The sequence below is a fragment of the Durio zibethinus genome, chromosome 22, assembly GCF_047325235.1.
Source record: "Durio zibethinus cultivar Kanyao isolate XHJ-2024 chromosome 22, ASM4732523v1, whole genome shotgun sequence".
Lineage (NCBI taxonomy): Eukaryota > Viridiplantae > Streptophyta > Magnoliopsida > Malvales > Malvaceae > Durio > Durio zibethinus.
Window position 1 is genome coordinate 2,683,657 of NC_143183.1, and position 24,887 is coordinate 2,708,543.

At 31.8% G+C, this 24,887-nt stretch overlaps 4 protein-coding genes, 1 long non-coding RNA gene and 1 pseudogene across 12 annotated transcripts; 3 read left to right on the forward strand and 3 right to left on the reverse strand.

Moving 5' to 3' along the window:
• Positions 1-617: 617 nt before the first annotated feature.
• On the reverse strand, positions 618-8,053 carry LOC111307704 (lysine--tRNA ligase, cytoplasmic-like). Of its 5 annotated transcripts, XR_016331920.1 has the most exons (18): positions 7,883-8,053; positions 7,670-7,748; positions 7,138-7,206; positions 6,885-7,050; positions 6,680-6,773; positions 5,574-5,659; positions 4,848-4,957; positions 4,703-4,765; positions 4,150-4,275; positions 3,776-4,058; positions 3,564-3,660; positions 3,319-3,475; positions 2,404-2,547; positions 2,246-2,314; positions 2,009-2,152; positions 1,796-1,847; positions 918-1,000; positions 618-823 (listed from the first exon to the last, which is right to left on the reverse strand). XR_016331920.1 is itself a non-coding variant. In XM_089751498.1 (17 exons), exons 1-17 carry the CDS (start codon positions 7,966-7,968, stop codon positions 996-998), a joined length of 1,830 nt encoding a protein of 609 aa, XP_089607624.1. In that variant the 5' UTR covers positions 7,969-8,053; the 3' UTR covers positions 618-995. The 5 variants fall into 5 exon arrangements, 4 of the variants coding, with proteins under 4 accessions (XP_089607624.1, XP_022761550.2, XP_022761548.2 ...); XM_089751498.1 differs by having other exon boundaries at positions 618-1,000; XM_022905815.2 differs by lacking the exons at positions 618-823; positions 918-1,000 and adding an exon at positions 1,265-1,541.
• A 1,462-nt stretch (positions 8,054-9,515) lies between these two features.
• LOC111307007 (uncharacterized) lies at positions 9,516-10,508 on the reverse strand (annotated as a pseudogene).
• Positions 10,509-11,917: 1,409 nt separating this feature from the next.
• LOC111307705 (endochitinase EP3-like) lies at positions 11,918-13,717 on the forward strand. The gene is made up of 2 exons (XM_022905816.2): positions 11,918-12,366; positions 13,116-13,717. Exons 1-2 carry the CDS (start codon positions 11,958-11,960, stop codon positions 13,520-13,522), a joined length of 816 nt encoding a protein of 271 aa, XP_022761551.1. The 5' UTR covers positions 11,918-11,957; the 3' UTR covers positions 13,523-13,717.
• Positions 13,718-16,031: 2,314 nt separating this feature from the next.
• Positions 16,032-17,379, forward strand: LOC111307706 (endochitinase EP3-like). The gene is made up of 2 exons (XM_022905818.2): positions 16,032-16,365; positions 16,849-17,379. Exons 1-2 carry the CDS (start codon positions 16,080-16,082, stop codon positions 17,253-17,255), a joined length of 693 nt encoding a protein of 230 aa, XP_022761553.1. The 5' UTR covers positions 16,032-16,079; the 3' UTR covers positions 17,256-17,379.
• A 2,285-nt stretch (positions 17,380-19,664) lies between these two features.
• LOC111307707 (endochitinase EP3-like) lies at positions 19,665-20,888 on the forward strand. The gene is made up of 2 exons (XM_022905819.2): positions 19,665-20,139; positions 20,325-20,888. Exons 1-2 carry the CDS (start codon positions 19,728-19,730, stop codon positions 20,729-20,731), a joined length of 819 nt encoding a protein of 272 aa, XP_022761554.1. The 5' UTR covers positions 19,665-19,727; the 3' UTR covers positions 20,732-20,888.
• Positions 20,889-21,000: 112 nt separating this feature from the next.
• On the reverse strand, positions 21,001-23,355 carry LOC149512478 (uncharacterized). 4 transcript variants are annotated; one of them, XR_016332010.1, is made up of 3 exons: positions 22,695-23,042; positions 21,540-22,061; positions 21,001-21,246 (listed from the first exon to the last, which is right to left on the reverse strand). It is a non-coding gene; the product is annotated as an uncharacterized LOC149512478 (long non-coding RNA). The 4 variants fall into 4 exon arrangements; XR_016332008.1 differs by having other exon boundaries at positions 21,001-21,238; positions 22,695-23,041; XR_016332007.1 differs by lacking the exon at positions 21,001-21,246 and having other exon boundaries at positions 21,314-22,061; positions 22,695-23,355.
• Positions 23,356-24,887: the final 1,532 nt, after the last annotated feature.

A 24,887-nucleotide genomic window follows, 5' to 3' on the forward strand; every position in this document is an offset into this window, starting at 1 on the left:
TTATAATAATAATATGAACTCATTTCACATTGGGGCCGCAAAATACGAGTGAGGTGACAAAATGCCGTTGGACTATAGTGTGATTATAATGTATCTTTAAAGTTAAAGGTAAAATTATATAAAACATTGTAAGGCTTATGGAATTGAGTGTTGGTTATTAAGAAACAGTATGAAACGATAATTTTGATAATGTACTACATATTTGAAATGAAACTGAAAATGCTTAAATGTCTGGTAAGACTAAAAGAAAAAATCAGATATGAAGATAATAAAAATTAAGAGTAATTTGAGTGGAAAAAAAATGAAAAATCATTTGAGATAGTTTAAACATTTAAGGTATAGGTTTATGTGCATCTATTAAGAAAAATGAATTTTTAGATTTAAAAGATATTAAAATTTTAACTTTTAAAGGTAAATCATGAAAAAGATGAATACAAATACTAAAAAATAAAATGATAGTTAATAAAATAAATAAAAAAGTTACTGAGAAATAAATTATACAAAAATTTAAAATTACGATATAACATAAATTTTTTTTTTTGTTGTTTTTTCATACAATCGATCTCAAAATATGAAATAGTTTGTTATTTAATGGATCCATGCAAAAACAATTAGACGACAACAACATGAAATGCTGTATTTTTAACAGTAATTTAAGGAATGGATGAATTCAGCGCATTTTTAAAAAAATTGTAAATGAAATCATTGAACTTTTAAAATGCAAAATGCATTTTAAACCACCTCCTAATGTCACGGGCTCTGATCTGAAGCCAAAATCCATGCAGCCTTAAATTGGGATTTAATTCCTTATGCCTAAGTCAACCTATAAAACAAGCGTACATGTACTAAACCAACTAGAAAAGCAGAATATGCAAGTTAAAAAAAAAAAACAAGAAAATGCTGGAATGCTTTGATACCATTTGTCAATAGCTAAGACTCAAATCTCCAAATTCATGCGACTCCAAGACACAGTATGAACTCTTCCGCATCCCATATCAACCTAACACAAGAAACGGTGACTCACATCAACTTGTGAGGTATTGTTCATTTCGACCCGTTGGATCTCACAGTTTTACCTCACAAGTTGAAAGTGGTATAAACACTTATATCTCAAGATCAATTTTAACATACAGTCAGATGTAAGATTCATGACTCCTCATTAAGATTGTGACACTAATACCACAAAAATGGCTGCAAGAACAAATAAAGCAAAAGGCTCCGAACAAGTCCACATCATTCTCATTTCAATATTGGCTGGAGTCAGTTTGTAAGAAAATGCAAAATGCTTTAAATATTTTGATACCATTCGACATGAATATTCAGTTTAGTAAAATCAGGTGACTTTCTAATCATATATGACAAAACATCTATACTTGCAATATTTATCTTAATGTAGAGAGTTGAATGACAACTGAAGAACTCTCTTTCAAAAAATTAACATCCAAAAATTGACAGCTCTTACAACAGGGATTACCAAAAACACGGTAGATCAAAGCCAAGTTGTCATATTTCAGCAGGTTGAACTCCCTAAGTTGATGGAGCTGCTAAAACCATCAAACCATCCAGTGTTATAATACAAAGTAAGACGGATCAACATTATTACCAATCAAGAACTAAACAAAATACATGGGAGTCAGCTTTGCAGATATGGCATGTGCATTAGCCGATGAATACTATATGCTGTTTTTGTCAAGCCAAACATGAAACTGAAACAATGTTCTAGATTCAAACGGGGACACCAAAAAGAACCAACAAATAACAAGGAAATTAAACAGTGTGAAATTGAATTAATTACCTTTAGCAGATGGTTCATCCTGAGGTTTCATGGCTGGGAAGAGAAGAACCTCCTGTTTGAATAACATGCATGAGATTATGTGTGCCCAATAAAAATTCAACTACTGAATCTCATGGAGTATTTTTGCCAAAGAAATAATCTCAAGCAGTAAGTATGGGTTAGTGGATATAAAAACACAAACACACACAGATGAGAGAGAGAAAGAGAGAGAACCTTGATATTCTGTGAATCTGTTAGTAACATAGCTAGCCGATCAATACCCAATCCCCAACCACCAGTTGGTGGCAATCCATACTCAAGTGCAATACAAAATGTTTCATCCAAAGCCATTGCTTCATCATCACCTGATTGCCGATCCTGAAATTCCAACACATCTCTATGACAAAAAGTTCCTATATAATATAATTAATGTTGCCACTACTGCATAACACTAGTAACAGTGTTTGATACCTTCAGTTGTTCAGCAAATCGTTGACGTTGTACAACAGGATCATTCAACTCAGTGTATGCATTGCAAAGCTGAGCAGTTAGAAGTAACAGAAACTGTAAGCCTAAGTGAATAGGAGAGAAGGAAAACACACTTGATTCATGATGTTGAATAAACATACTTCACGTTTGTTGATAAACAGTTCAAAACGTTCAGTCAGCCCGGGTTTTGACCTATGCCACTTTGCCAAAGGACTCATTATTTCAGGATGGTTGATGATGAAAGTAGGATTCACACATGTATCTTCAAGAAAATGACCCACAAGCTGCAATCACAGAAAAACATTAGCATTCATGCATTGGCAATGCATATGCACCGGAGAGTAAACATTGTTCCCTTAGGTCTCTTTGTTGCCAGAAAAGGTGAGCATAGAAACATTTTATCCTGCTCTGGTTGTTCACAACCCCAATGGACATCTCCTAACATCACCACTCAGTCCAACTACACGTCCGTACACACCAAGAAGCTAAAAACTGGTTACAAGAATCAAATTTGACATATACAATCACAATGTGAACAAATGAACCGGAGGGGAACTGGGATTATTATTAAATAATTGTTCAGGTACAGGGCAGGGCAACCACGTCAGATTCTAGTTGCCTAAGCAACCAGCCATATGTCCACTATGGAAAGATAAACACTAACGGAATTAAAGTTACAGTTATTACTGCTCTATGTCTTGCCTGGTATAACTCAACCAGTAATATAATACAAAAGTCCAAACGATGTTAAAATAGAGACCAGAAAATATTACATCAATGGACACTCGCATATGATCCCTTAAGCCAGTTTTTGTTCTCCTGCATTTTTAACTTTCATTTCAATTTAATGGGAAATAAACCAATTGACAGATTCAGTACCATCCTGCTTGGTAAGCTAGCAAAGTAAAGCACTTGACCCTGGAACTCCCTCAAAGAGGGACATTAGATGGTACCTCCAGATTGCATAAAGCTTATTACTAAATGAAAAGCCACCAAAGTGCCTTGATATCACATAAAAAATATTCAAATAGAAAGAGGAAAGACACAAGACATACTTTATCCAACAAACGTGCTGTTGTTTGAGGAGGAGGGCATTTGATCTCAAACTTTGCACATGCATCTAACAAATACTTGTTACATTCATTACTGGAAAAGTCCTTGGGTATTTTGAGGTTAGCCATCTTCTCTAACTCCTCTACCATGTCAAGCCTCCTGTAAAAATTAGTGCTAAATTTATTAGCAAACCTCTCTTTCAGGGCTGTTTTCTGTTTTGTTCACATCATGAGTAAAGGTGATAAACCTGAAAGGCGGAGTGAAATCAATCTCAATTGGATCATTATCAAGGCCATTTGCGTGATATTTAATTTTATAGCTACCTGTAAGTTCCTTGACCATCCCTGTTGCAGATTAATCGAGTCAAAAAAAATCCAACAAATTCAGAAATGAGAAAATGAGAATAAAATCAACAAACAGAAACATATCTTCCAATGTCAAGCCATTTTCGTTACTTACCACTCAACAATTTTTCAGTGAGCTCCATCAAGTCATTATAGTCAGCAAAAGCCATATAGAACTCACAGGTAGTGAACTCAGGATTGTGAGTCAAATCAATACCCTCATTTCTAAATTGTTTTCCAATTTCATAAACACGGTCCAGTCCACCAACTACTAGCTCCTTAAGATATAACTCGGGTGCAATACGCATGTAGAGCTTCATGTTTAATTCATTGTGATGGGTTACAAATGGACGGGCAGCTGCACCTCCAGCAATCATGTTCATCATGGGAGTTTCAACCTAATGATGAAAATTTGATATTAATTAAACTGCCAAAAGAGAAGAAATATGAAGGAAAGTGATAATTTGATGCATTGAGCAGATGACTAACCTCCAAGAAATCAAGATTGTCAAGAAAACTCCGTATATAAGAAATTATCTTAGATCTGGTCTTGAATATTTGACGAACCTCCACGTTTAACATCAAATCAAGATAGCGTTGGCGATATCGAGTTTCCTGGTGTCGAAAATAGAAGCCAATGTAAACCCAACTGAATTAGGTGGAGTATCAGGGATTGACAATATAAGATAGAATGACTTCCCCAAAGTTGCAACATACAGTTTTGAGTAATATCATCCAACAGGATGTACAAATAAATAAATAAATAAATAAAATAAAAGGCAAGAGGAAAAATATAATAACTTGGCATATATGACAAGATCAGTTCCTAAATAACCATCCCATTCTTCATTCAATGTAACAAGTTTCTTGATGTAAGTTTGAATTTTGTTGCAGTTTACAGCAACCTCAATTAACAGGCTTAGCTGGCACGTTAGGTGACAGATGCCAAAGACTGCTAAAGATTTGAAATAGTTGATGGCAGGAGACCAATAGAATTTCAGCATATCCAGCAAAGTTTCTATGATTAAATATGAAATAGTACCTGATCCTTCAAAATATATGTTTCAGGATTCCTAGTACTTCCTGGGACCCATACATCAGTTTTCTGCAAAGAAATGAGAAAAAATTGTTATCATCAAAAGATCTTAAAAAAGAAAAAATCAGACAATCATACCGCATTGGTTTACCTTCACAATGGCATCAGGACCTGCTTTTTGCCTAGGCATCATATGTAGACAATGGGATAAAACTATGAATGAATTTGGAAAGATGCTCAACTCCCCTCTCTTGGTTTTGCCTAGAAGAAGCAAAGAACAAAATTTAAAAAGTGAAAAACAGAGCTAGCAGGAGCAGAAATCTTGTAGAAAATTGTTCACATTAACCTAAAAAAGAACAGAAAGAAAAAGAAAAAAAGGATTGTCAATAGAGGTAGGAGGAAAATTCCACACCATCTTTTACAAAATGCTATGAGAAATGTTAACTAATAAAGCTCACTATAAAGGAATTTAAACATGGAGACATATTAAGAAGTCATCAACCAAAAACTGAAGACTACCAGAATAGAAAGACGGACCATAATGTCATGAAGAACAATCACAAGTCATACAAGTTTTACTATCAGTGTGATATAAATGTACTCTTTGCCTCCCATGCCATCATATCTTTAAGTTAAATCTTTTAATATATATTTTAAAACTCAAAAGTTTTTAATGATTATTTTTTGAAAGTTTAATCAATAATATATCTATATGATCCATAGATCCAACATTACATTGTAGGAAAAGGCTTATTTTCATGTTGTCATTAATAATAAATTTTAATAAAAAGAGCAATGATAAAAGGGAGTTCGACAAGAAAAGGCAAAACAAGACCAACATTTGGGAACTAAGGAAGTAATTTATAATTTTCCCAACCTGGAAACCCAGTGACACCAACTATATCACCACGCTTCACACTGGAATGGAATTTTGCGAATTCAGCTTCATCCAAGCCAGACTTGCTGCAGCAACAGAAGAAACAAATATAAAAAGAAAGGTATGAGTTTGGAGTTGGGCAGTGAAAATTAAGGAAAGGAAACAGGACAAGAGACAGAAAGGCACATTAACAATCACTAACCTCAACTTGAATAAGTTCACAGGATGCCAGGATAATGCCTCCAAAATATTTAACTTGTATGTATTTAACATGATGATATTCAACAAATCTATTCATGCACACACTAATGATAAATACATACAGATTTCAGTAGATTAAAAATATCTAAATGTTTAGAAATAGGAGACACAAGAATTATACTTACAGGAAATTATTCAGGGCATATAGGAGAGCACAGAAAACATCATATCAAAATGAAATTCCAACCATTGCTCCTATGTCTGGCAAGAGAGCCAGCTATATATCAACTATAGCATTTTTCAGTGGTTAATACAAGCTTGCTTTTATGTCAGCAATAAAGCCTTTCAAACATTAGTCATAGCCTTCTTGGAGTTAAATATACATGCAAGATTTTCTAGTTGTTCCGTGTATACAAATGAGAAGGTCAAAACTAAAACATCACCCTAAAGCATGGTAAATCTTCTTCACACGATATAGATGTCAAATACATATAGCAAACCAACTATATATGGTATATTTCTTCTAAAAGGGATCATAAGAAGATCCAAAAACAGACGATATACTTAATAAAATACATAAAGTACTCAACACATGCTCAGTTATTTGGCTGGATATTGCACCTAAAAGAGTAGCTTTTTTGTTGCGATGAGTGGTATATTGAAATTAAATACATATAATATTCACAATGTGCTCAATTATTTAGCTGGATGATGCACCTAAAAGCGTAGTTTTTTTTTTTTTTTTTTGTTGCAATAAGTGTAAAATGCAGAGAAAATCTTAACATCAAGGATAAAGTAAATTGTTTTTACCTCAAATTTCTCATAAAACTTTCCATAACAAGAGGAAATTTGGAGAAAAAGAAATAAGAACATGCAAGTCCTATGATTAAAATATGATCATATACCTCACATCAGCCATAACTTGGACTTTGGCACCATCACCATGCAAGTCATAAAAGAAGAGCTTTGAACTGGATGATCTTTTGCTCATAATTCGCCCTAGCATAAAAGAAACACAAATTGATAGTCATTTCAAAAACAAGTAAATGAAAAGCAACCATGATGCGTTGGATGCTATTCGATGGGAGTAGAAGTGCCTGATTTAAATACCAGCCAAAGAAACTGATACATCCTCAATATGCTCCCCATAGCCTAAGCTTCCATATTTATCTATATATTCAATGATAGACATTGATGTGAAGAACTTATGAGGATATGGATTTTTTCCCTCGACCTTCAGGGCTGTAAGAAATTTCAGCCTATTCTCATGGAATTGCTGACAAGAAAAGGTTATATTAAACATTATGTCCAAGAAATTTACTGAAAGCATTACTATAGCAATCAGTGAACTATAGGTCTATACCGTGGGATCCATATCTTCATCATCACCTCCCACAGGTTTCTGACTTTGTGAGCTTGCCTTGGCTGCAGCCTTAAGAAAAATATATTTTGGTTACCAAAAAGATCATAATGAAATAGTAAGATTCCAGTAACGATAAATAACACTATGAGGAAGATAATCTTGGTGATACATTTCCAGTATTGAAAATTAAGGCTTCATTCAGTTGTTACTTGTACTACTTGTGTTTTGAACTATTTAAATTTTAATTTCTCAAAAATGGCTAAAAAGTAAAAGCAACTAATAAAACACTTAAATATAACTTTTGAGAAATTACAATTTAACCTTCTATTCAAAATTTTTTACATTTTTTCTATTTTTAAAAATAGATAATCATTCCATATAAAACTAAAAAATAAAATTTTGTTATTAAAAAAGATAATTTTTTTAATTTCTAGTATTCAAAAATATAGTTTAGTTCTGTATTAAAGTTCACATTTTGCTTAATAAATAGAATAAAAATAATTTTTTAAAAAAACATAAAACAATCAAGTACCTGTTTGGCGGCTTTTTCCTCCTCCTTACGGCGACGCTCCTCTTCCCTCAGCTTATTTTTAAGTTCCTTCTTACGAGCGCTGTCAACACATTTCATACAAATAAGAAAATAAGATTGATAATCAAAATATCCGATTGAGTCCTCTTTTGATTTCCTACTAATTTTCTCAGAAGCCAAACAAGCAAGTAGCGAGAGGGTGGAAAGGAGACATACTTTTTGCTCTGAGTTTCACCGGGATCTGCGGAATCCATTGCTAAATCGGAAACTGTTTTCGCCGTTTCTTCGACGGAGCCTTCCATTTTAAGTGACTGAGACAAAGAGCGTCGGCTTTCAGGTGAAGCAAAATGTTAGGGTTTTAAAACAAGCAAAACCCCAAACGTTAACATTTTTTTTTCTTTTATTTGTTTATTTATTTATTGTCCTTCAAAATGGCGTAGTTTTAGACAGTTACTGGGCAGTTTTTCTGTAACCGTACGGTAAATCCAAGTATCCAAGTTGAAATAAAATTTTTTATCATGTTTGAATAAAATCAATAAAAGTAAATGTTTTAAATTATGTGGATTTGTAAATTTTCAATAAATATATATTTTTAGTATTATCAATATTTTTTGGGCCTTAAAACCAGCAGCGGCCCAGCAACAGGGCCCCAATCTCCAGCTGGACCGGATTCTGGTCACTTTATAAGCATCGATCCAATCTGCCCATCTACTGTTTCCGGCCTTTGGCCCATTTAAGTTAAGAATCGGAAAATCGAACCCGACGACAGCTCCTCTATAAATACCCCTGCCATCTGCGATCATTTCCCGTTGCTCTCTCTTTCAATTTCCAGAAAATTTTCCAAAAATTTTCTATTTTTGCCACAATTTCCAGAAATGGGAAAAGTCCCACACATTTGGAAATGATGAACGATACAGGCACATATTTGAAATATACAAACATAATGCATGTATTTCATAGCCGTGATTGAAAGGGAACCATTCATGCAGATTAGTTGATGAAAAATCCTGATGTGAAATGTAAACTAAAGTTTAAAAAGAAAAAAAGAAAAAGAAGACTTCAAGTGTGATTGAGATGCCCTTACATATAGAGATAAACAAAAGCTTGGAGTATTGATGGAGCCCATGGCATATAAATGCTTATGTATAGTTCTATGCAAGCAAAGGGTTTGTTACCATAAATTGGAAAAACTGTGCTTACATCAAACCAAGTGATAGCCATGGAATGTAGTTTAGATTCCTCAATAGATGTGTCACTCTGCCCTTCATTCATTTTGTTCTAAGTGTCTGATTTGGTGTAACTATATTTGTCAAACAATTCCCATACTCCGTTCCGAACCATGAACACAAGGGAAAAGGGAGAGAATCAGAGACTGAGATGAATGGAATATCCCCTCCTTTACTTTGAAAAAGAAAAAAGAGGTTGTAGGTATAATTAAAAGTAATAAGGGAAAATAATGATGATTTTTGTTTAATTTTTCAAATTACACATTATTAGACAAACAAATATATTATATAGGGAAAGGAATAACAATTTTGGAACTTAGTTATACTTGACACAAATTAATTTATTAATAATGTGAAGACCTCAATCAATTGCAAAAAATTGTTCGGATTTTAAAATCGAATTATTCAAATAAATAAATTTATATCTATATCTATATATATATATATATAATACTTAACACATCTGTAAGTGGAAGAAGTTTTCAGGTTTTTATTTAAACATCGGACATTAATAAGAGCATTAAAAACAGGGAAACCAGTAGTCATTTTTATGTGAAAAGAAATCAATTCAACTTGGATTGAATGAGAATCGCTCATTATCAGTCTTTTAACTATTCTGCTAAGCTAAAACTAGCAGTTGATCTGTACGCAGCTTCTAAATGTTGATGGATCAACTTAAGCCACCGAGCTCCGCACCATCCTCGTTGCCATCACGATTATCATCCGAAACGCCAATTGCTGGACCGAATTCAACGTTGAAATCGAGGAAATAGAGCATAAAAACAAGGACAAAGCAGCTCAAAACCATAGGAATGGGTCCAAAGATCAACAGAAAAAGAGGCAAAGAGAAGTAGAACCCACGAGGTCCTAATGACCAGAAATAACTGCCCCTATTCACAGTCGCCGCCACTTACTGAGCCGTTAGATTGCGGTGGTGCTGATCCGAATACATCGTTTTGAAAGGTATGTTGATGAGGATGCTGGCATGACTGTAGTGCCTAATGGACTGTACATTGGGCAAGAACACCGTCATGAAACAAACCAATATTGAAAAATACTTGATCGAAAAAGCTTGTTTGCTTCTGTCTCCGAAGCCAAATTCCATGCGGATTTGTCACCTGCACTGCTCGTCATCAACAGTGCAATGAGTGAGCTTAACATGATTGCTGTCGATGCCAACACTGTTGAAGCCATGATGTTGTTTCTTACCGTCTGCACTGCAAGAACTCCATTCTTCCCCACATCCTGAAGACAAAAAAGTCGATCAGAGATGGACATCCAACTTAAAACCGTTAAACCTATTGAAATAACGGGAAAGAAAAAGGATTGCGAAACGAACATCCATCATGGAATGAACCCAAAAACGACGACTAATTGCATTGACACCAACTATAGTGCCAGTGGGGTGTTTGATGATTCTATGGAGGAGGCAAATATGGTAGGCTACCACTGTTGGGATTCCTATTGGAACCGATATGCAATCAAGATATTTCATTTCCATTGACATTTTTGATGAAGTTCAGAATTTCAGTTTGTTTTGTGCTTCTGAATTTCACTTCCACTTAACTGTCTGATCTTCGAGGCTGAAGAACAAGAAGCCAAGATTGTATGCAACAACAAAGGTTATAAATATTTGTATACTCAGTGGAAGAAAATTCATTGAAGAATACCGTCTTCAAGTGAAGTTGAATGTCCATCTTACAAACTTTTGGATATTTCTAAAAATAATAATGTTCCTTCTCCAAAAATATACATATATTTTTTATAAAACAAAATATATTTACTTTATATATTAGCAATATATAGAGTAAAGTTTAGGTATAAATTCATTAGACTCGACATAAATAAATTTACTTGAATGGTTCCGAAATGGTGATGTATTAGATAAAGTCCAAAACCTCTTGACATTATTTCAAATATATATATATATATATATATATAAAGATATTTTAGTTTAGAAAATCCTTAAGCATATTTGTTTGATTTTCACTAATTCATATATAACAACTAAAAAGAAAAAAAAAAGAAAATAATATCAGTATATGAACACTTATAACCTTTAATAATTATTGAGATAATACTGAAAGTATAAATATTCAATATTAACATATATATTATTTTTTAATATTACCTTTCACCAAAATACTAGCTAAAATATAAAAATAATTTTTTTGAAATTAGCAAAAAGAACATATATAATATAGTATTTTATACACAAATGGAAAGAGTTTGAAAAGTTCTTTTAAATTATATTCATCTTAAAATGTGAATTTTTAAACATAGATATTTTTTAAACATATATACAGTAATTAACTCTTTTTACTCGTTATACCCAAATTTGAGACACCGATTCTCCTTACTTCATTATAAAAATAAAAATAAAAATAAAACTTATATTTGACAATTATTGATTAATATTAAATATTACCCATTTTATTTTCTACGGTTTTTAGTTTAACATATAGTTCTATAGAAATTGAAAGCTAACCTTATCTCAGACCCTGGTGATCGAGTTCAATTTAAAACGTGAATAAAAAGAAGCAAAATCGTATTGAACTTGTCTTCTTTGAACCGTCAACAGAAGAAACTGACTGAAAAATTTGAAACGTAATGAAATGGTAAATGGATGAGAGAGAGTTTATCAGCTTTTCCTGTATAATAACATAGCTAAATGATGCAAAAAAAAAAAAAAATGATAACATTTTCCATACGTTGCAGGTGTTTTGTAATAATTTCCATAGATATTGGAAGCTTCATCGACCCCAAAATCTTGTAATAATAATATAGAATGAAAGTTCTTCCCAGTTAAGCAAATTTGATTATTTATTGCTGCAACCGTACAAAGGGATAACAAAAAATTGAAAAATCAAAGTGGAAATTTCAGTATCAATGACCAAAGAAATTTCCCATCACCTTCCAAAACAAGACCCACTGTTTTCATCATTACTAGACAAAGTTAGGCCGAAAGACCCGTAGTCTTCATTGCTTTTCTTGCTCTGTCCAAAGCTATAAATAAGTCTCAATGTCTAGCAAAGTTTCACATCCAAATACAACTTCCAGCAAAAATGGCAACCCTCACCATGAAAAAAAGCTTTATAGCTATTATCCTAGCAGGAATACTTGCTGGAGCCATGCCTGGAATGGTCAAGGCTCAATGTGGTAACAGTTGTTCAGCAACTGAATGTTGCAGTCGATTTGGTTTTTGTGGAACAGGTTCTGATTTCTGCGGTGTAAACTGCCGAGGGGGTCCTTGTGTTAACAATGGTGTTTCAATAGCTGACATTGTTACACCTGAATTCTTTAATGGGATCTTGAATCAGGCACCTGCAACTTGTGTGGGACGAAACTTTTACTCAAGAGGAGCATTTCTTGAGGCTCTCAATTCTTATCCTCAGTTTGCCAGGATTGGCTCAGTTGAGGATTCCAGGCGTGAGATTGCTGCTTTCTTTGCACATGCTAGCCATGAGACTGGAAGTAAGATCTCTTTTATCCTTTCCCAAAATTTAGATGCACAGTATTTACCAAGATCTCTTTTATCCTTTTCCAAAACTTAGATGCACAGTATTTACCAACAGATACCTCCCTAGTCATAGTTGCAATTTCATATCTGAATTCTGAAATATTTTCAAAAACTTAAAAGGAATAATTTCTGCCCATGGACAATACTGAAATCAAAGTTATTAGTATTTTCAAAAACCTGAAAAGAAATGAAACTAGTTCCTCTTCTCTGTTATATGTGTATGTCACACCAAAAGACAAAAGCAGAGTGATTGGTCATAAAAAATTATACTCGTGGGATGATAGGTTATTACTTCTCTCTTTAAGATGGTATATATGAGAGGCCAAAGGTTGTGCTTTCTAATTACAGAATACTGAATTCTTAGTTTTTATTAGGGTTAACCTTAAACTCAAATGCAAAAAATGGTACTTGAGTTCCTGAGAATGTCCATTTTTTTTATACTTAAGATGTCAAGATTTAAATCCTGATTACTGAAATTAAGAGTCCAACATCTTAAAAATAGAATACATAATTGTCGGCTGAGAATGTCCATTTACTCCATCTTTATCGTTGATTTTTTTCCTCTTGCTTGATAGAAAATAATTCTGCAACTGGTGAATTCCATGAACTTTTCAATCCTTTTATTACTCTTGAACTAATAAATTTATAATCTTAATGCTACAAAATTTTAATAAGAAACAATATGTTGTGTTGTTCTTTTCAGGGTTTTGCTTCATAGAAGAGGAAGGTGGCGCCTCTGAGGACTACTGCGATGAGAGCAGAACAGACTATCCATGCAACCCAAGCAAAGGTTACTATGGGCGAGGACCACTGCAACTATCATGGAATTACAACTACGGACCAGCTGGTAATGACATTGGGTTCGATGGGTTAAACGCACCAGAAACCGTGGCCAATGACCCTCTTGTAGCGTTCAAGGCTGCCGTGTGGTTTTGGATGGAAAGTGTTGCATCAGTCATGAACCAAGGATTTGGAGCAACTATTCGAGCCATTAATGGTGACCGTGAGTGTAATGGGGTAGATCCTGCTAAAGTTCAGAGTCGGATTAACTTATACACAGAATATTGTAGCCAACTTGGTGTTGCTCCCGGTGATAACCTCAGCTGCTAGAATTTATACTAAATTAGCAGCTTCCCACCCCTCTCTCTCCAATATTGTTTCAGTCATATCCTTTTCTTGCCTTAATAATTTGATGTATTCTTAAAAGGAAATGACTCCAATACTTAATCAAAAGTTTTGGATTCAAATCTTAGAACGAGAGTAATAATATTTATGAAATTAATGAGAAAGGGATGTTTCCCTAAAGCCATGTATTTGGGATCTTGGGAAAAACCTTGAAATAATGGATCATTGCTGGCCAAGATTAAATGAGGCAAGGAATCCTTTTAGCTTATGATTGTTTGTTTTATATAAGATGGCCATTTGCTGACTTTTAAATAAAAAGAAAAGCAAAATAAAGAAATTTAACTTAATTTTGAGCTTAACTTCGGATTTGAGGGTCAAATTTATTGGCGTACAAATTTAAATGGTCAAAAAGGCAATATTTTCTTCATGATTGGGGCATTGTCTTTTTCCAACAATTTTGGCATCAATAGCTTGAGCAGATGAGAATAAAAAAAAGGGCTTGGCTAGAGAAAATATCGGAATTAAGATTTTATAATTGATGTATTTTTAGTATATAAAATATATATATTATTTATGAATAAGATAGTACTTTATTAATGAATAAATGTATGTATTTAAAATAAATATATAAAATTAATGTATTTTTTAAAAATTTATTTATTAATGAAATGATATGATTTAATTTATCACATTAATAAAATGATATAATGTATCATCACTTGATTTATAAATAAACTATAACATTTATATATTAATAATATATTAAATATAAATTTTTAAAATTAATTATTACTATTCTTTTTAATAAAAAAATGATATCATGCAAGTCAAACTAAAACGAAAATTTAATTAATTTAAATTTGAAATATTCATTTTTATTTTATTGTTTATTAATTTATTTACTTTTTGGAGTTGACATTTGGTGGCGGCTATTCGGTATTGGGTAACTTAAAAATATTTCTAAAAATTTGACAGTAATATGAAAATTAATTATTATCACGTTTGAAGTAGTGGATTCAATAATTGTTTTTTTTTTTAAGAAAAATTTAAGGTAAATAAGTTTTAGTCTTTTATATTAAAATAAGATATATTATATTATAAAATAAGATATATTTTATATTAAAATAAGATATATAATTATAAATTATATTTTGATATAATCTCAACAAATAAATCACTAATAAAATTTAAATTTAAAATTTTTTATTAAAAAATATAAATTTTAATTAATTAAATTAATCACTTATTAATTAATAGATTCAATAATTATTAAATTTGAAATCCATCTCCCTGATTCATTTGCATTCTATTTTTTATTAATTTATTTACTTTTTCAAGTTGACATTTAGTGGCGGCTATTCGGTATTGGGTAACTTAAAAATATTTCTAGAAATTTGACAGTAATATGAAAATTAATTATTATAATGTTTGACATAGTAGATTCAATAATTTTGACCATCATTTGATTTTATTATCAAGGATCTAAATTACCATGAAAACATAATAATCTCGTTATTTTCGTGAGAAGAAGGACCTATATGAAATTATTAAATTGCGACGGTCAAGATTTTTTTGTCCATAAAAATTTTCATTAGTTTTTTTTTTTTTAGTAACAACTTATTGTTGTGGACTGAAAATTTTATATTTTTAAGATATTTAAAATGAGAAATTATTTGATGCATTACAGTAAAATTTTTTAATTTTATAAGTTACATTAAGATGATAAAATATATCTTTTTTAAAATTAATATTTTTAAATATATAAAAAAAATATGTTATCATCTTAATCATGTTTGTAGAGTTAAAAAATTTTATTGTCAATATATTTGATAGTTTGTTATTTAAAATTGCATGGATTGAACCCTAATTATCAAAATAAAAAAATTATTAGTCTATCAACAAATTACATAACTACATTAATAATTTTATGGTTTTCAGAGAGCATATACTTTAAAAAATAGAAAAGGTAAAGGAGATATATGGAGTGCACACACCTTCTTTTGCTTCTATATTTATTTTGTTAGGTTGCGTTTGACTTAGATATAACACTAACGTTGCCATTAATTGTGACGGTAACTGTGTAAACACAATCTTTGATTGAATATATCAACTGAGTTTCACAATGATTGTCATAACCAGCATAATTTTGATATGAAGATTTGGAAAAAAATTGAAGTTGGATGAAACTTGAAATCAAAATCTCTCCTTCCTAGTTTAAGAATCCAATTATTAGAAAGTAAAACAACATCACCTCAAATATAGGGTAGGGGAATGAATATATTTTATGATTAAGAGATAATGTTTACAAGGTTCAATTATCAACAACGTTACATGATTAGGACCAAAGGCATACAAGTCAAAAGCCTAACAAATCTCTTTGTTCCCTTCTGTTTACGCTTTCTAACATTCCTGAACGTCAATATTGACGCTTTCAAAATCGTCTATTTATGTTTTTCATACTCTTTGCTCAATTATAAATAACTCCCACTCTCAACCATATTTCTACATCAAACGTAGAGCAATTAACATTGATTGTGTGAAAATGTTATTTCCCAGTTATATGAGGGAAGGTCTGGTAGCCATTGTTGTGGCAGGAATATTTCTTGCCGGATCGGTGTCGGTAAAGGCTCAATCGGTGGCGGATATAGTAACACCTGAGTTCTTTAATGGGATTTTGGATCAGGCAGATGCAAGTTGTGAAGGGAAGAACTTTTACTCAAGGGCTGCATTTCTTGAGGCTTTCAATTCTTTTCCTCAGTTTGGTACAGCTGATGATACTAGGCGTGAGGTTGCAGCTTTCTTTGCTCATGTCACCCATGAGACTGGACGTAAGATCTCTCTTCTCTCACAAACATAAACAGAATTCCATATTTTTATAAGTTAATTCACAGTTTCGGATCTAAAATTTTTTTCAAGACTGATTATTTATAATATAAATAAAAAACTGTTAACAGTTTATCAATTATGACGAAAAGAATGTTCAAGAGAATTTTGAGCATGCACAAGAGAAAATTTTACTTTAAATTTTATTTTTCCACTATTTCACCATTTGAATCCGCTGTTACACAAGAGTTAATCTAAGTAGTAAGGAGATGAGTATTTTTGAATAGTTAAAATCGTGAATGCATCAGTCAGATATAGAAGAGTATACCTTTAAAATCGTCCGAAAAGAAAATTAGGCCTACCCAGACCTCATTATAAAAAAAATTTCTTTGTTTACATGCAAAAATATAAGATTATAAGCAAGTATGTAAATAAACATTAATTTCAGTCATTTCACTTTACTGATTTTCCTGCTTTTATTTGTACAGATTTTTGCTACATAAATGAGATAAATGGTGCAACCAGGGATTACTGTGATGAGACCAATACCCAATATCCATGCAACCCTGACAGAGGTTACTATGGCCGTGGACCAATCCAATTATCCTGGAATTTCAACTATGGACCAGCAGGGGAGAGTATTGGCTTCGACGGCTTAAACTCGCCTGACACCGTCGCGACAGACCCTGTTATCTCGTTCAAGACGGCATTGTGGTATTGGGTGAACTTTGTTCAACCTGTCATAGGTCAAGGGTTCGGGGCAACCATTCGCGCCATTAATGGGGCTATTGAGTGCGATGGTGGAAACCCTGATACGGTTCAGGCTCGGATTAACTACTATACTCAATATTGTAATCAGCTTGGTGTTGATCCCGGGCCAAATCTCACCTGCTAGAATTTGCTTTTAATTTCTTGTTTTTGTTACTTTAATTACTCCCCTAAATAAAAAAAATATTGTTCCATGAAATGAAATAAATATCATTAAACATCAATAAATTACTTTGCCTTTCATTATCAAATTTTATGTGATGTGTTCTTATAGCTAAAATATTAAAAAAAAATTCTTAAACTGTTTTACCTTTTCTTTAAAAAAAAATAAACTCATATAATTTTATTATATCCAAATAAATCTTTATTCTTTGATGAGTATCTACATAAATTTTTATATTCAAATGAAAGATTGATATTAAAAGTTTATTTAAGTTTAAATTAAAAATTAAGAATTTATTTGGATATAAATTAAAAGTTAAATATTTATCTGAGTGCAAATTAAAAATTAATGATTTATTTGATTGCAACAAAAATATATAAACTTATCTAAGTGATAGTGGTTAAGAGTATTTTATTATTTTAACATTTTCTTTTAATATTTAAAAATATTTTCTTTTCTTAGTAAAAGTTTATGTAATTTAATGTTCAAACTTATATCCAAACGAGATACTCCAAGTCAAGCTCAAATCTTGAGAAAGTTATAATGAGAGATTACTATTTCTTATTATGTAAAACAAAGAAAAATATTATCTTCTTGTAGTATATCATTTATAAATTGGATGACTTATTAACTTATTGATATATATATATATATATATGAGTATAATCAATGCGAAGCTAGAAATATAAGAAAAGAAGAGTCAAATAATAATTTTATTAAAAAAAACTAAATATTTTTTTAGTGAAATAAAATATTCTTCTACAAATGATATTAAAAAAAAAATTTGGGAGTCATGGCCCCTGCCAATCCCCATATATATATATATATATATATATATATATATATATATATATATATGCATGGCTTCATCATGCATGTTAGGATTTGGCAAATTTCTAATTCATAAGTACCCATGCCATCCCTAGTTGTAGACTATTTCAAATCTTCAATTATATCTTTTACTTCTATTCTTTTTACGTACATTAACGTTCGTTCTATTTCCCATCATAAGTTACTTTTTCAGTTTTATGAAATGCATGCATGTCTTAATCGTAATAAAAAAATTTTTCATTTAAGTTTTTGTCTATTAGTTAATATACAATATTTTTTTGGTGTAAATATATATTAATTATTAAAATAATCATATAAGTAAAGGAATTTTTTATTCAAAATAGGTCATAATATGAAATTAAGCTTGAATAATATAGACGTTAAAATTTAAATATTAAATTTTTTGTACGTGATATATAAAAAGTGAATATAGGAATTAATTAAGTTTTGAATATTTTTAACAATATATATAAATATATATTTGACAAACTAATTTTGGTTGGTTGACTTTAGGATTGATAAACTTTTATGACTTCTGAAAAAGTCAGAAGTTAGGAATGATCACTTTAGGGCTGGCATCAAAGGCAACGCAAATGATTTTGACTAGAAAAATAAGCCACAATCATTGATAGTGGCGGTGATCGTGTTAATGGAATCTCTCCTCTTCTTTGAAAAGTCAACTAAATGGAATAAACTTTCGTTGAAATGAGGTGGCTATGGCTTTTTGAGCTACCATTCTAATTTTATAAAAACTAAAAAAAAATTATGTACTTCAATCAGTTAATCGATGAAAAACAAAATTTTAAAAATATTTCTATATTTAAAAAATAAATTTGAGAGTGTGGGTTTTAATTTAATTTGCTATATGAATTGCACATATTATGAATAAATTAATTAAAATTTACTGTATTCTATATTTGGAAACGGTATAAGAAGCCGAATTTTAAATTTATAAATATTTATAATTATTTCGAATTCACAATTACATAAAAATTCAACAAATTCATAAATTAAAAAATAAATAATAATCCTCAAAATTACATTTACATATACTTTATTACATAGTTTATATTAAATTTAAAGTTTTTTTTCTTTTAAATTAATTAAGTTACCAAACCTACCGCATCAATTATTACTTCTTAAATTCTCATAACTATTTTTTTTATAAATATAAAAAAATTATAAAATATAAATGTTAAAATTTGAATTTAAAATTTATTGATATTATTTTTCAAAAATAATTATATTAAGCAATTGAACTAGTATACGGGTACAGTATTTTTCATTATTATAAGAGTAGGAATTATAGCATGTTGGGTTTGTTTAAGGATATGGTTTGAATCATTCAAAAGAGCTCTTAACAATATTAATCACGACATAATATGCCCGTACAGTCCTGTGATTCAGAAAGCAAACGCGCACCAAGTCAAAGTCTGACCACTTGCTCCTTCTGGAAACACTACTGCATCTCAATTTTGACTTTCAAACGCTAGCAACTTGCCCCCTGTTTTCTCAATCCCACAACTATATATGATTCTCACCCTCAACAATTTTTTCCATCAAACACAACCCACCTTCAATCTGACTCCAAATTTCTGCTCCAAAATGTTATTTGCCAATATGAAAAATGGTTTACTAGCCATTGTTCTGGCTGGAATTATTGCTGGAGCAATGCCCGTAAGGGCTCAAAACTGTGGCTGTGCAGAAGGGCTATGTTGTAGCCGATGGGGGTATTGTGGTACTGGCGATGATTACTGTGGCACCGGGTGCCAACAGGGTCCTTGTAATCCACCACCAACTTTAAACAATGTTTCAGTGGCTGAAATAGTCACACCTGAATTCTTTAATGGCATTTTGGAAGTGGCAGAAGCTAGTTGCGAAGGGAAGAACTTTTACTCAAGAGCAGCATTTCTTGAAGCGCTCAATTCTTATCCTCAGTTTGGCAGGATTGGATCAATTGATGATTCCAAGCGTGAGATTGCAGCTTTCTTTGGACATGTCACGCATGAGACTGGACGTAAGGATCCCTCTCTTCCTTTCATAAACTCAAATTTGGAGACTATGTCTGCTCTATTTTTTTTAAGTATTCGTGTCCGACACATTCCTGACAGACATGGATATATATATATATATATATATATTTATAAGAACCTAAAAGTTACTAGATAATAGTGATTGAGCAAAATCTTTTTGTCTATGCAGATTTTTGCTACATTGAAGAGATAAACGGTGCAACAAGGGACTACTGTGATGAGACCAATACCCAGTATCCATGCAACCCTGATAAAGGTTACTATGGCCGTGGACCAATCCAACTATCCTGGAATTTCAACTATGGACCAGCTGGGGAGAGCATCGGCTTCGATGGACTAAACTCACCTGAAACCGTCGCCACAGACCCTATTATCTCCTTCAAGACCGCCTTGTGGTACTGGGTGAACTCTGTTCAACCTGTCATAGGCCAAGGCTTCGGGGCAACTATTCGTGCCATTAATGGGGCTCTTGAGTGCGATGGTGGAAACCCTGCTACAGTTCAGAGACGGATTGAGTACTATACCGATTACTGTAACCAGCTTGGTGTTGATCCTGGGCCAAATCTAACCTGCTAGAATTCATTTTTTGTCACTTGCAGCCTTCTTTTTTCTATGAATTTCAATTTCAATAATTTTTTTCTTGTTTTGGTTACTTGGGGTACGGTTGAAATAGAATACTATATGTAATCATATTGGATCGCCTATTATATATGGAAAACTCTGATTCGGATAACTTGGGCTTTCCCTTTTATATACAGATTGCAGTTTCATAATATAGTCATATAGATGACCTCATTTTTGGTGCATGGTCTTGATCTTCTAAAAGGCCAAGTCGTGGATGTGGATGTTGAAACCCCAAATTAAATTTCAAATATATCAATTGAAGTCTTTACATGAACAAGTCTCTTGAAATTTTTCTCAAAGAATTTGACGCCCAAAACCGATGTCTGTGCCTAGCTTGTATCTTTGTGAATTTAATGTCATTCCTCTAGTTCAAATAGGGAGCCCTTGGAGATTTGAGAGCATAAGGTTCCATATACTTATACAGCCTTTTTATCCACACCCTGTATGCCTTTTTGTTTCCTTCACAGCTTCCCAATTAATTAAATCAGATAATTTAAACTACTAAACTGTGATATGATAAAAAAAATATGAAAGTGACATGAATTAAAATTTTAATAAAGATCATATGTAAGTTTAACAAAAATAAAAAATATATTTTATGTAAAACATGTAACAAATACATGAATTGCTAATGTTTTACATGATACAGATATCTATAATTAATAATATTATAGATTCATACTTCAACGAGGCATAGGAATTGGGTTTTAAAAAAAAAAAGCAACTAAACAATTAAAAAGATATTAAAAAAAAAACTTACATGCACTTCTTTCCATTTAGATGGGTTCAAGGGGTCTTCCCAAAAATTCAACTTTGGAGGTCCACAACGATCTGCAACAAAACCCAATCACCAAAAAAAGACATTTGTTTTATTGAAATCAACTCAAAATGAAGAAAGACATGATTTTTCTTATCATTGTTATAAAATGGTGATAAAAGTGTGAAACGGTAGTACCACCGCCACTGGCGGTGAGGCTACGGTAGTGGATGAGGGTGGCAGCTTGAGGAGTTGAATAAGTTGACTTTGGTGAGGACAGCCGTGCCAGATTGGTGGCCTGGCTAGCCCTAGTGGTCCACGTTGACATAGTTTTGGTACAAGCTGCTCTCTCTGTTTTTTGGAGTGCTTTTGAGAGTGTGTATAGCATGCTTTTCCCCCTTCTCCGATTACCCTTCTATCAGATAAAACTTCTGGAGAATGAAAGCAAATGAAGCTTTTGGAGAAGCTTCCTTTAAGACCAAAATTACTCTTAAATCTTTTGAACCTTCCATCGCTAAGTTGTCCCTTCAATACAAATAAGGGTAATTTTCAATAATAAATCAAAATGTAATTAATAAACTAAAATTAATCCAGAATAGATAAAAAAGGCAAATTGCTAGAGCCAAATTGGCGAGTCTTTCAATGTTCTTCATTGTCATCGTTTATTTATAATATAACAGCCACGAAAACTCGAACTTCTTTTTAACTAAAAAAAATAAAAGTTAAAATAAATCAAAACAATTAATGAATTAGTTGAGGAAAAAATAAAATTAAGATTTAAATAAACTTCCAAGTAAAATTAGGATTAAATTTTTTTTATTATTCTTTTTCTTAAATTGAGAAAAAATATGGATAACAGTATAAATCATATCTGATATATGACAAAAAAAAGTAAAAAATCAGACATGCAAAATTTGATTAACATTGAAAACACAAAAACTGAGAAACATAGAAAAAATCCTCACAACAGAACTTATCCTAACACTTCAAATATGCAGAGACTGCAAATCCAAGATATATATATATATATCTATATATATAAAAGCTATGAACATTAAACTGAAACTGACGTTAAGTACAACGTTAGTAACATTGCTATCTATTATCATATCTTTCAACATCTTAGCTTCACCTGCGATTTCAAGCTCCAACACCCACCTTTACAGCGCTAAAACCGTCCAACTCCACTCAGCATTTGATCTGCGAAGCCTTGCTTTTGACCCCAATAGAGATGATCCATACACCGGCGTTGCTGATGGTCGGATTTGAAGAAGAAAAGTAGAGCATAATGGAAGAAGACAGGAAAAAAAGCGAGAGAGGACAACTGGAGGCGGAGAAAACAAAGCAAAGCAATTTTTTATTACTCAAATTAACCTTCAACTTTTTTAATGACTTTAAAAATGTGGATAGTACAAGTGAGATAGGAGATTATTTTTAATCTATGTACGGATAATTGAAATTAATATGATTACATCTTATGTTTTTCTGTTCCTATAATTTATGAAACCTCCATAATGTTAAACAAACATTTATAAAGTGCTCACTACGACAAGAAATTATTAAAACCAACAAGACAATATCTTAGGACTCTTCATTTTACTTATTACTATTTTAGTTAAATTGAGTTGTCCGTATCTTATGAAAGTTTTCTTTTTTTTTTCAATTGAAATTGATTTTTTTAATGCGTATAGTTATTTGGTTTTCACTATTAATTGCTATGTAAAGATTTTAAATCTTTTTTTTTCTTGGTATATCAGTGGATATAATTCATGAGAAAAGAGAATGAATCTTGCTTTGAAATCAAAATTTTTATATCCTCTTAAAAGTTATTTGACCACTTGACCAAAGAAACAAGAACAAAGACCCTAAATTTAGATATATAATATGTAGATATTGTTTGGATCACGTAACTTTTTGATCCCTACAATTTAAAAGATCATATATTGATTTTTATACTTTTGTCATTATAACAAAATGATTCTTTCGTTAGTGCGTGTAAGTGTTACATATTTATAAAATTATCTATTATATTTAAATTTTTTATTATAATTTTAAAAAAATCATATAATTTTTATTTTCTTTATTTTCATTTTCCAATGTAATGGATATTTCAACTTTTTTTTTTCTTACAACCAATTACACCAAAGAAATATATATATATATATATATATTATTTTGTCACGTTTCTCTTCTTTTAATTTTTCAAATTTTTTTATGAACACTACCCAGTAAAGATTAGGTGCCGATTGACTCTCAATTCATGTCTATAAAAAAATTGCATAATTAAAAAAAAAAACCAATTTTGTTTTGGATATGAAATTTATTTTAAAATTGTTTTGGAAAATTTCAAGATGCTAAGATGGGAAATTTCTGCCGTGGGGGAATAGCTAAAAATCTGAACTTTATCCATGATTTTACAGGGAAAAACGTTCTGCAGATTAGGACATGGAAGTTTGTTCTTCTGGCCAAATTTGTCTGCCAGCTCAGTGTTCCTCACGTATAGTCTCTGCTCAATGACTGTAATTAAATTTCTTGATTTACATAACGATGCTTAGAGGGGCAGTACATACCGTGATCTAAGCAAACAAGCAAACAAACAGCGGTATGATTTCAAAGAAATTTCGAAATTACCTTCCACCGATTTTAGCAATCAAGAGTTAGAGTTTTTTTTTTTTAATTTTTTTGAAGTTGTACAAAGTTGAGGTGAAGCAAACCAAGTAACAGAACTGCAAACACAAGAACACAACAACTGAGAATCACAAAACAGCAGTGACGGCCCACTGAGAATAAAGTTCAGTTCCATGAAATGAACGAAAAGAATTACCTCCCTCTGATCTTAGCAAACAGCAAATCAGAGACTTCTTTTCCGGGCTCAAGCCGATGCAATTAGAAGAGGAACGCGCAGTATCCTAATTAGTTCGAGATTTCGAAGTTAACATGAAATGAGGAAAGATTCCTATCGTTAGCAAGACGACAAAGCAAGAGTGCGGAAAAAGCAGACTCAGATACAATATTTATTAGAGTTTGGTACAGCCAATATACGGTTTACTAGAATTGGTGCATTAGCATTGGCTCCGCCCCAATACTTGAAGTTCATCACATATCTTTGTTGAAAAGTAGAATAGCTTTCAGGCTTGTAATTGAAGTGATCAAGTGTTTGGGGGTAATAAAAAGTTCGAAGATCCTCTGAAACTGATGCAGACGACACAATATCAGGCTGTTCCAAGATTAATGATCCTCTCGTTGGACTCAGTCTCGGAATGTCAAATCGGCCAGCACTGTAGCTATTCTCTGATTTCTGCCTCTCTCTTTACTTTTTTTGTGTCTGCTTCTTTTGATTGCTGAACCGTG

What these genes read in the sequence shown, in the direction of transcription:
- LOC111307704 (XM_022905813.2), bottom strand. Translation starts at nt 7,968, where the DNA reads ATGGAAGGCTCCGTCGAAGAAACGGCGAAAACAGTTTCCGATTTAGCA. An exon ending in ATGAAGATATGGATCCCACG is followed by an intron (nt 7,051 to 7,137) that starts GTATAGACCTAT and finishes TTTTCTTGTCAG; the next exon opens with CAATTCCATGAGAATAGGCT. An exon ending in ACAATCTTGATTTCTTGGAG is followed by an intron (nt 4,059 to 4,149) that starts GTTAGTCATCTG and finishes TTTCATCATTAG; the next exon opens with GTTGAAACTCCCATGATGAA.
- LOC111307705 (XM_022905816.2), top strand. Translation starts at nt 11,958, where the DNA reads ATGGCAACCCTCACCATGAAAAAAAGCTTTATAGCTATTATCCTAGCA. An exon ending in TGCTAGCCATGAGACTGGAA is followed by an intron (nt 12,367 to 13,115) that starts GTAAGATCTCTT and finishes TGTTCTTTTCAG; the next exon opens with GGTTTTGCTTCATAGAAGAG.
- LOC111307706 (XM_022905818.2), top strand. Translation starts at nt 16,080, where the DNA reads ATGTTATTTCCCAGTTATATGAGGGAAGGTCTGGTAGCCATTGTTGTG. An exon ending in TGTCACCCATGAGACTGGAC is followed by an intron (nt 16,366 to 16,848) that starts GTAAGATCTCTC and finishes TTATTTGTACAG; the next exon opens with ATTTTTGCTACATAAATGAG.
- LOC111307707 (XM_022905819.2), top strand. Translation starts at nt 19,728, where the DNA reads ATGTTATTTGCCAATATGAAAAATGGTTTACTAGCCATTGTTCTGGCT. An exon ending in TGTCACGCATGAGACTGGAC is followed by an intron (nt 20,140 to 20,324) that starts GTAAGGATCCCT and finishes TTGTCTATGCAG; the next exon opens with ATTTTTGCTACATTGAAGAG.